Genomic DNA, 12,015 nt, shown 5'->3' on the forward strand with positions numbered 1-12,015 from the left:
GACAGATACGATTTTTTTCAATAAGCATTAATGTGACACCTACTATATTTCTAAGTTCTAAGTATATAAAGCAGCAAAATCTAGATTATAATTCATGGTCTATTATAGGAGGCAGCTATGTAAACAAACACATTATCATCAATTTGTTAAATGCTAGAGCAGGGAAAAAATGCCATGTAAGATCAGAGGAGATCACCAAAATCTGACCTGAATATATTGGAAAAGATCTGGGGTTAAAGAGAAAAAGAACATGGTCATTCAAACAATTATACAAACAAAAAGACACACAGGTAAAACAGAATGTGGCATTTTCCAAAATTTATAATACTTTGGCATACTTGAAGGCAGTTTGTATAATGGAGTCAGCTAGTTACTAGATTGGAAGTTAGGAAGATAGAAACACTAAAGGCCAAGAGTCAGTGTATCTGAAAAAATTTAAAGTTAAAGCAAAATTGAATTGACTAAATGTCATACTTAAAAATGACTCAGAAATCTACATGGTGAAATTATCAGACTCTGAGAACAGATATAGACAGATTATTAAAAAGAAAAATGACAAGGTCTAAATTAAAAATAAATGAAGATGGATGTGAATGCTACAAAGAAGTTCAAAATGTAAGTATTCATTGGCTACCTGAGTAAATGTTCAGGGAAAGACCGAGTCTAAAACAGCCTCCATCTCAAAACTCAGGTGTTTGTGATGTGTGCACATAGCTCTGGGTCTTCAATTCAATCAACATGTCTGTCTTCATGACAACGTTATTTCTATTACTATAACCTTGTAGTACAACTTTAAACATACGTGGTGGTAGCTGAAGCAGTTATTTTATTATCCAGTATTGCTTTAGCTAGATTGGGTTTAGTGTTTTCATATGAAGTTTAATATTATTGAATATTTGTAACAATTTATAATTTTATTAATATTATTATTCAACTTCTGTGAGAAATTGTGTTAGAATTTTGATTCCATCTCATTGAGTCTGTAGATTGTTTTTGGTGATTTTACAATATTTACCCTACCAATCTATAAGCACGAGAGATCTTTTCATCTTCTGGTGTCTCCGTCAGTTTCTTTCTTCAATGTCTTCAAATTTTTATTACACAAGTTTTACACTTGCTCATTTAGCATATTGTAAAAGGTACTATTTCCCTGATTTCTTACTCAGTATGTTCGTCATTTGTATATAGAAAGGCTACTGGTTTTTGTGTGCTGATTTTGTACCTGTTACTTTGATGAAAATCTTTATCAGCTGTGGGGGTTCTCTAGTAGAGTCTGTAGAGTATTTTATATACACCATATCATCGAACACAGAGACACCCTCTTTCAGCATTTCCTATCTGTGTCTCTTAGATCTCCTATAGTTGTCTTATTGCTCTTGCTAAGACTTAAAGTACTATATTAAATAAGTATGGAGAGAGTAGACATCCTTGTCTTGTTCCTGATTTTGTTGGAAATGCTTTGAGTTCCCCTCCATTTAGGATGATGTTGGAAAGGGATTTCTGTAAATTGCCTTTATTATGTTCAGGTATTTCCCTTGCATGCCTGTTCTCTCCAGGTCTTTTATCATGCAGGGATACTGGATTTTGTCAAAGACCTAATAAGATGATGTAATAAGACAACCAAGTGTTTTTTTTTCTTTCAATTCTGTTTATATGGTGGGTAACATTTATTTATTCACATATGCTGAGCCATCTTTGCATCTCTGAGATGAAGACAACTTGGTCATGGTGAATAATTTTCTTTATGTGTTCTTGAATTTGGTTTGCAAATATTTCATCTAGAAATTTTGCATCTATGCCCATGAGAGATTGGTTTATTTTAATTTAATTTTAATATTATTTTTGTTGTTGGGCCTTTGTGTTGGTATCATCGTAGTACTGGCTTTGTAAAAACAATGAGGAAATGTGTCTCCAGTTTCTCTTTGTGAATAATTGGAGGAGTATTGGCATTATTTCTTCTTTAAAGTCTGTTAGAATTATACATTGAATCCATCTAGCCCTGAGCTTAGTTTGGTTGGAAGACTTTAACTACTGCTTCTATTTTACTAGGGATTATAAGTATGTTTAAATTTTTTATTTCATCTTGGTTTAACTTTGGCAAAGTCATACATATCAAGAAATTCAACCATTTGTTTTATGTTTTCCATATTTTTAAGCCAAGTCCTTTTGATTCTCCGAATTTTCTAGGTATCTGTTGTAATTTCTTTTTATCTTGAATTTTATTGAGTCTTCTCTTTGTGCCTTTTGGTTATTTTGGCTAAAGGTTTGTCAATCTTATTGATTTTCTCAAAGAACCAACTCTTAATTTTATAGATTCTTATACTTTTGTCTTGTTTATTTGTTTCTATCTCATTGATTTCAGTACTGAGATTGATTATTTCTTTCCATCTACTCTTTTTGGGCATTACTCATTTTGTTAAAAAAAGATAAATAATTTAAAAAATAGCCTGGGATACAGGCAAATGATGACTGGGTAAAGTGGAGCATGAGGACCTGAGTTTGACTCATAGCACGTACATAAAATATGGGCACTGAAAAAAAAAATATGGGCACTGAGGCATATATCTGAAATACTAGAGCTGGGTATAAGGAGCAGAAAGGCAGATTCTAGGGTTTCCATGGCCAGTCAGTCCAGCAGAAATGGCTACCACCATTTTCACTGAGAGACTTTGTCTCAAAATAACAAAACAAAACCCCAAACAAGCAAAATAAACAAACCAACCAAGGAGAGCACAAAAAGAAGAGACTGGATGTTGACCTCTGACCGACACATGTTCACTCACAGCTGAGCACAGTCCCACACATATAGGCAAGTATACATATTCATACCCCCCTCACACACACACACATGTGCGTGCACACACACATTTGAATATAAATAAATAGAGAAATAAATCAGAGAAACAAGAAACAAAACAACAAACAACAAAGAGTTGGAGAATATCCAGCTGTTCTTGAAGTTAACAAATTCAAATATAAACAAGCATGCAATATGATCATGTGTTCATTTAAACAAAGTCAATTAATAACACTGCAGTGCTCACTGTTGTTTGATATTTGGAAATGACACAGTAATACACCACTGTCTTTCACCTAGTGAAATCATTCCGAAAAGAAATTTGGCAGCAAATATAAAGTCATAAAAATTAGTATACAGTTTTTGTCCCAGAATTTCAACTTTTTGGATACACGTCAAGGATATGATTCAAAAGAAAAATTTAAAAATCTATTTGTATAAAGATATTTATAGTTGTACTACATTACAAGCAACTGGCAACTGGTCAAATGCCCAATAGAGGGAGGATGCTTAGATAGACTTTGGAATTTCTACTATGAATGAAAACTGTGCAAAGTATGCAGAAATAAGGGCCATATGAAACAATGACTAAAACCGCAGTGCTCAAAATGATGTCTCTATAGTGATTGCATCTATGTAACAAGATGCATAACAAGAAAGATGGGAAAAGCTACATGCTGATAAATTACAGTGCTTACTTTTCTGTTATATTGATTATGTTTCTGGGACATTTCTTTCTATTTTGATTTCTCTGCATATTTCATACACATACATATATTAGGAAAAGTAAATCCCCATTTTGGCACATAAAAGAAAATAAATTTGTCCATCAGTTTCTTTCTCTGCCCTCAAAGACTTTTTCTCTCTTTTCTGTTAAGATTTCATGTTTAGATACGGAGAAAGTAGAACCTACCCTTTGCCACTACAAAACCCTGGCCACATGCTTTGTCAGTCAGATTTTCTGTTGCTGTGACAAACACCTGAGAGAAATACATTAGAGGAGGAGGGTTTATGTGGGTTTACGGCTTCAGTCCATGGCTGTTGGCCCCATTGCTTATAGCCTGATGTAAAACAGAATACCATGGTGGAAAGGGCCAGGGCAGGCTATATCTCCTAAGACCAGACCCCCATTGCCCCATGACCTAATTCCTGTAACTAGACCTCACCTCTTAATGACTCCCACACTTACTAAGACAGTGCTACCATGTGGGAAGCAAGCCTTTAACACGTGAGCATGTGAAGGAAATTTTCATATTCAGATAACAGCACAATTTCTTCTCTTTCATCACTGTGTTTCTCATCGTATTCCCAACATATTAGCTTACATGCACTTTGATTTCTATCATGTATATAAACTCAACATTTTAATTTCACTTATTATAGTGGGTATCATATTTTCTGCATAAATATGACTTTTTAAACATCTCAATGCAGAAAACTATTTGTTTCTTACCTTTTACCACCATGGGAGAATTGTCCTCTACAGAAGGCAAATCATTCTGGTGTCCATTTCTTCTAACTCTAAAGGGTGTCTTAATTTGGCTATATGCCCTCCTCGGTCTCTCTGGGTATACCCTCACCTACAAACCTATTTTACTTCATTCCGAGTTAAAGGAAGGAGAGAGTCGTCTCCCTGGGTGACACATCTCCCTTTGGTCATCTTTGGTTTTCCTCGCAGTAAATGTTGTTCTAAGTACTCCTGGCCACCTCATTGCCTGCTCTCTCTTATTCTCCACCCTGCAAACCACTCCAATCCACCTTCAGCCCTCACTCTCTTGAACTGTCTCTCAAGGTCATAAACAATCTATATGCTGCCCAAATCCAAAAGACACTTTTGTGTCATCCTCCTGGTTGGCCAGCGCTCTCTCTACTGTAAGTCTATTTTCTTCCTGAGCCTCAATCTTTCTGCTCTTACCAGTTTTCTGACTTCATTAGACATGCAGCTTCCCCTGGCTGGCCACCTAAACCCTCTTTCTTTTCTTTTTTTATGCCAACATATATCCTCTATTACTATGGCTTTAAGTCTCAGTTTTGTGCTAAAAATGTCCAAAATTAACAAATATCTCTAGCAGAGACCCTAATCTCATCACACTTATTAAATGATACTTTTGACATCTACACTTAGTTTCTTAGCATGAAAACCACAGTCACAAATTAAAGTAAACCTGAACTAATACTTCAGTGGCAGACAGTCTGTAGAATTGTTATCACTTGCTTAATTTTGACTGATCTGAAAAACATCTTTTGTGCAAAGCATAATGTTAACTGTTTTCTAACTCAGTTCTGGCAATGGGCCACCATCAAACTGAATAATGAATATGTACGCGCAGCTCTGATCTTGTTATACAGGGTTGGAAGAAGTGCCTGACCATGAATTTGTTGCCAGTAAATAGGAATAATTAAAATTAAAGGGAGCCACAGTAGAACAGGAGAGGCTTAACATAGATATATGTTGAATCAAGGCCCAAAGTCAAGATTTAACTGAAGCAAGAATAAGAACAAGGAAGCTGGGAGAGTCACATGTTATATGTGGCATTTAGATGGTTATCCCTATAGTTCAATTTGAATAAGATAGTCTCCAAAGACATATGTAGACCAAGCCCAGGTGGTTAGAGAAATGTCGTGCAAGCATAAACAGAGATGAAAAGAAAGAAAAACAGGTCTCCTGAACATGTTTCCATGACTCATAGGATTAGCTTCTTTTCTGATGACCTTAGCCTTGATTTGAGCGTATGGACATAGACAAGTTACTAATGTCTGTGGGAGGCACGGGGAGTTTTGTTGCAACAACATCAGCAAGGTGAAGTTTAATATTAGGCATTTTTCTGTACATATGTCAGTGAATTTTTACCTAAACTACTTTTTAAACCCTCTCTTCTTTCCTTTTCTTTCTCAGGAGCAATTTAGTTCTTTTTTTGTTGAAAATTTCATGGGAGGGAGGGTGGGAACAGGAAGATAAGAGTGAGGGGATTACAATCGAGATGTAATGTGAATAAATTATAATAAAAAATAAATGTAAAAAATTAATATATAACAAACAATCTCCTTCTCCAGCTTAAACATCCTGTCATCACAAATGCAATTAGAAAGGACAGAAGTCCTTCATTGTGCCTGCAGGGTCCGATAGGACACAGCTCTCCCAGCTTTCATCTTCCAGGTCTTTGTACATGCTTTTTATGCTACAACTATAGAAGCAAAAATAACCACTGGGACTGTTCACTTCTCATGTTGTGTAGTCAACTAATAATTCTTTATGCTACACTTCTTAGTGGAATGTTTCCATGACTTCCCTAATTCAATTAAGCCACAGCACTCATAGTCACTAATACAACCATGTACTGCTTCTACACACTGTCCTGCGCATGATTGTTGTATGCCTCTCCTAGCTTAGTGAAGACTCCATGAGGGCAAAGAAGATATCTGTTTTGTTTATTATTATTATCAGTTCTAGCATATTACTTAGAGCTTAGCTGTTGCTCAAGAAATGTCTTTAACTTTAATTTTTCCTATTTACTGGCAACAAATTCATGGTCTGGCTCTTCTTTCATGTGTAACAAGACCAAATCTGCATGTACATATCCATTATTCAGTTCAAGGCTGGCCCATTTCCAGAGCTGAATTAGAAAACAGCCAACATGTTTTGCACCAACACACAAAAGATGTTAGTCAGATCAGTCAAAATCAAGCAAGTGATAACAATCATACAGGCTGTCTGCTACTGAAGTATTAGTTCAGTTTTACTTTAATTTGTAAATATTTGTAATGTTTTCCAATCTTTTGAAAATATGAAACAATTCAATGAAATCCTATATTAAATGATAATTTTGCAAATAGTACATTTTGTTCAAGCCACCTAGAGTCTAAGATATGCTTCTTCCTACTCTCAATTCCAGAAGCCCTCACAATGAGTTCTATTGTTTGTTGAAGAGTTTAGGAGTAAACCACTATGAGGAAACCTCTCCTTTCTTCATAGAGCTGAAGACAGGCAAGCAATTCAAAATAGCAAATACTTTATTCTACTATGTTTAATGAGCAATTCTGTAAGAGAGCTAAATAATCTGACCTACCCATCTAGGAGAGCAATGACGTTCTTTCTGGGCCGTCCAATATTGGGGCCATACAGGCTGGCTCTGGAGTAAATCCGGATGGGTTGCAGCAGGCTCTTCAGCTGGATGTAATCCTTTCCCAACTGGCTACCATTTACCGCCCGGCCATGCATGCTCCGATAGTTATTTGGCTCTAGATTAAAAACAGACATACAAATTAGAATGGAGAAGAGCAAGGGTCTGCCAGCCCCTTTCTTACTAGCATGAATAAAATAACAAAAGAGGATATAAGTTATCTTAAGAAACAGAAACAGTCGTGTTAGTAACGTCAGCTCCACTCATTTCCAAACTTACTTTCATAAAACATCACCTGATTCACAACAGAGACCGTAGTCATTTTCAAATGCTATTATGTGTGACAACGGTATGCTTCGTAGAATACCGTCATCCAGACTTGTGTACGAGATCTTCAGGATGACCTAATTTGGAATTAGAGTCATCAAGGATGTTATGTTAATATGTAGTCAGGATTAGGGTGGGCCCTACGTCTTATAACTGCTGTGTTTGTAACACAAAGGAAATGGACCTTCAGATACAGACACAGGGAGAAACGCTGTGTGATGACAAACACAACACAAAGCTGGGAGAGATGCTGCCATGCTAAGGAATTTTGCAGCCTCCAGAAGCTAGGGGAGAGGTATGGAGTAGATTCTCCTTCAGAGCTTCCAGAAGAAGCCAACCATGCTGATGTTTTGATTTTAGACTTCTGCCTTCATAAAGAGTAAATGAAAACATTTTCTTTTGTTTTAAGTCAGAATTTGTTATTGCGAAGTCTAGGAAACTAATAGAAATAACAAGAAGGGTTACCTTCTTAAATGATTATTACACAGAAAGTTAGGAAAAGCACCCTTGATATTCATTGGTAACAAAATAGCTGAGTGAAATAATTTTGAGCAAAACCATGTTCTCTTGTTTTGGCACTGGAAGGGTATGAAGAGTCCTAAAGCAGGAGCTCTTAGCTTTTGTGGTAGCTGACACAAGAGCCCCCCAAAGCCACCACCTCAGATAGTTTGAAGCTGTGATCCTGGGTGGAACAAAGCATAGATTATCAGGCTCACGTTATATTTTAAAAGAAAATTTGAGAAACAAGACAGCCACAATGAAAATTAATAATATCTCTTATACACCCTTTAGTACTGAAGGCTGCATATATTTAGAAGGAACTGTAGAGAGCGTTGGCTACCTATATACTCCCACAAGGATATGAACCCTAGACATAAGAAAGCAGGTTACAACCTAAGTTTTTACTGTGCTCCCCTTTCATCAGCATGTTTACTGGCCCTGCCTTTCTGGCTCAAGTTAAGCAAGCACAAACTCTGATGAAGTATTTGTTCATCGTTAAGTTATATCAATGCAAAGATAACTTCAAGGTAGTTGACCTTAATAATATCTTTGAAGGATTAATTTAAACAACCTTTACTATGTGCTTTGTTGCATGTATGTCTGTGTACCTTGTGCACACAGTGTCCTCAGAGGCTAGAAGAGGGTGTCAGACACCTCTGGAACTGGAGCTACAAGTGGTTATGAGCCACTCTGTGGATGCCAGAGTTCAACTCGGGTCCTCTGGAAGAGCAGACAGAACTCTTTAACTATGGAGCCATCTCTCCAGCTCCTAAAGAATGAGTGTTTTAATTGGAGATATCGGTAACTACCTGATGCAAGAGAGATAGGCTAGAGGATTAGTTCTGGTAGCTAAAAAACTAAACAAAGAGGAATAAGCCCAACCTCTGCGATGGGCAACTAATAATTCTGTGTTTCTCTGACATATTACCTAAAATGCATTACTTTCAACAACAAAATCATGAGGTATGAAAAGGAAACAGGGAAGTGTTACCACATACAAGAAAGGGAAAGAAGTCAATATAAACTCTTTGAAGCCTCTAATATTAGATTGTTCAGCAATTAAGAACTTCAAAATTATAGATATGTTCAAAGAGCTAAAAAGAATAAAAGATAATAATAGAGAAATTAATTTTAAGCACAGAGTCCCCAAAATTAATTTCTCTATTATTATCAGTGATTATACAGATGCATGAGGTCACATGGAAATGGAGTGAATTAACACTTCACTGTCTGTTTCAAGCAGTAATAATTCCAGATTAACAAAGAAACTTTGCTCCAGTGTAGTGTCTCATAGAATTTTGAATATATTATCCCTATGTTTTCTCACCTCTATTGTTACTGAAAATTCAGTTATTAATCTCATTTGTTTTCCTATATGTAATAAAATATTTCAGTTCAAGAGTTTCATTTGATTTGTATAGTTTCTTTATATGCTTATTTGATAAATCAGTAATTTTCCATTTTCATATTTTCCATTAATCCTGAATTTGGTCCCCAACATCCACATGGCAACTGACAACTATCTTTAATATCAGTTGCAGGGTATCTCATGCCCTCCTCTGGCCTCCATGCACATATTTCAGTAAATACTCAAACACATAAAATAACAAATGCATAAAACAACAAAAGAAGACAATTTTGATTCTTTGGTACTTAAAAGTTTTACTAGTTGTTAAGATGAAAGCAAATTACATACTAAAGAGATATATCGATGTGTTTATTTTACATAGGAATTAAACCTTGTGGACTGGAAAAGTGGCTCAGGTTAAGAGCGCTGGCTGCTTACTTTAAGAGGACCAGTGTTCAATCCCAGCATCACATGGTTGTTAACTCCTATCTGTAACTCCAGTCCCAGGGGACGTGACACCCTCTTCTGGCTTCCATAGGCATTGCACTCACATGGTGCACAGACATACATGCTGATAAAGAACCCATTTACATAAGTAAACAAGCATATTAAAGTTTGGATGAATATTTGATCCTGAAGAGGATAGGTATCTTCAATGTTTTCAGAGTTAATTTATTGTTTAATTATATAATCATCAATACTTAGAATTCTTCTTTGTATAAATAAAAGCACAAAATGTCAGAAGTATGTTTGGGGCCATTTCAGAAAATTATTGAAAAATCTTCCTAATCACAGAATTAACTTAATAATTTTAAAATTGAAACTCAAGTAAGAACCTCAAATATTAGGTTTTAAACCAATTTTTCTAACACAATCCAGTCTGGAGATAATACTCATTTGATACTTACATCCTGAGGAGTGATGTCACAAAAATGGTAGTCTTTGTTTTCCACAATGATTATATCAATGGTTTTATGTAAGAGCAAAATTCTGTGTATTTCAGAGGAAATTTATAAGATACACTATTCTCATCTTAGCTGAAGTGTAACAGGCAGCATTCAGGTTGCCTAGCACCAAGGCAAGTATAGTACAAAACATGTGTAGTACGTGTGCAGAACCAAGTCATGTGATGCAACACAGTGAGTGCTACCAGAACATCCTGGATCAGCACATTTGATTTTTGTGATGGTTGGTTTTATTTGTCAATTTGACACTATCTAGAATTACCCTAGGTTAGGCTGGCCTGTAGGCATGTTTTGTCTTGATAACGTTAATTGATGAGGTAAGATTCAACCCACCGTGGATGACACCACTTCTAGGGTTTGAGTCCCTGTTTGTGTCAGAGTGAAGGGAATAAGAAGAGTGGCAGAAATGCACACACCCATTCTCTCTCTGTTCTTGACTGTGGATAGCTGTTTAATGTCCTTGCCTTGCTTCCCTGCAATGATGGGTTATAATTTGGAATTGCAAATCTAAACTTCTTCCCTTAAAGTTTCTGTTGTCAGAGTATATTACAATGATAATTTTGAAATAATTCTCAGTCATCACATATTCAGAAATTTGCTGTTGGTAAAATTTCTCGACCCCCACATTCAGTCATATAACTCCATGTAAAGTCATGACACATAGTTCAATAAGCTGGGTAGAAGATTAGAGTAACACTATAAGTTAATTTGGCCTGTCTGGTTGACAGAACATTTCACCTAACAATAGTAGGATACACTTTGTTTTCCAGGGCATGCAGAACAACTTTTTAACTAGAGAAATACTAATATATACATAAACCTCATACTTTAAATCATACAATGTATATCCCTTGATCAACAGTTTGGGTTGTGTGGGCTTTTGGTTTCTTTTCGTTTTGTCTTTTGCTGTGTTTGTGTTTATGTTTGTGAAGTTTTGAGGAGAAAGAGAGGAAGATCAAACATGAAGTTGAGTGGTTAAGGAGAATCTGGGAGGAGCTCAGGGAGAGAAAAACAGGCTCAAAATATTTGTATAAATATTAAAAAAAAATAACCACAGGGGAAACCTCTTGCACTTTTGCTATGATAAATAGCTTGGTACGTGAACATCCTCTTTCCTAGTTACTGCTAAATCAGAATCAAGAGAGCTTTCTATATTTATTCTGTCAACTATTTTGGCATTGAATCCAATATGTAACTTAAAAAAAAAACCTGACAATAGTGGTCTGGAGAGATGACTCAAAGGTTAAGAGCACTGGCTGTTCTTCCAGAGCACCCAGGTTCAATTCCCAGTACCCACACAGCAGTTTACAACTGTCTGTAACTCCAGTTTCAGGGCATACAATACCCTCACACAGACATATCTACAGGCAAAACACCAATACACATGAATTAAAAAAAATAATACCCAAATGACAACTCCATGGACATAGCATGCAAATCTGAGGGTCTCTGCTTTATCATAATCATCAAATGAAATTAAAATTCATATTATCGAAACCAATGATCTGTCCCCATGTAATAATCTGTGTAGTTAATGAAGAAATAGAATGCATATGTTCCTGCTAAATATATTACAATATGATTTTTTTTAAAAAAAGAAAAACTTAGAAAAAAGAAATGAAAAAGGGAATGGGAAGATGCCTAAGAGGCAAGAATAGTTGGCAATCGAGAAGACTTGAGTTTAAATTCTTACCACCTATGTAATAAAAATGGCTGTGCATGTCTGTACCCAGAATTGCAGAGTGAAGGCAAGTAGATCTGAGAAACTGCTGGCCACCCAGCCTATCAGGAAAGAAGACAAGCTTCTACTTCAGTGAGGACCTGTCTCAAGGCAACGGGATGGAGAGAAATAGAAGGTGAGACCCAATATGCTCCAGTCTTTTCATTCACACACACAAGAAAGAAATCTCACCAACATGACTACCTAAACATGAGCTGAATAAGGTCATGTCAAAG

At 36.0% G+C, this 12,015-nt stretch overlaps 1 protein-coding gene across 8 annotated transcripts in view; it reads right to left on the reverse strand.

Annotated features, from left to right (window-relative positions):
• The window catches only part of Hpse2 (heparanase 2 (inactive)), a 686,746-nt gene that overhangs the window by 212,143 nt on the left and 462,588 nt on the right, over positions 1-12,015 (reverse strand). For 5 of the 8 annotated variants that reach the window (XM_051146598.1, XM_051146595.1, XM_051146592.1 and 2 more), the window contains one exon: positions 6,865-7,036. The exons of the other annotated variants lie outside the window; for them this stretch is intronic. In XM_051146598.1, coding sequence (XP_051002555.1) covers positions 6,865-7,036 — 172 coding nt within the window. The remainder of the gene's footprint in view (positions 1-6,864; positions 7,037-12,015) is intronic. 8 annotated transcript variants of the gene reach the window in all.

This window comes from Acomys russatus, chromosome 5 (genome assembly GCF_903995435.1).
Source record: "Acomys russatus chromosome 5, mAcoRus1.1, whole genome shotgun sequence".
NCBI lineage: Eukaryota > Metazoa > Chordata > Mammalia > Rodentia > Muridae > Acomys > Acomys russatus.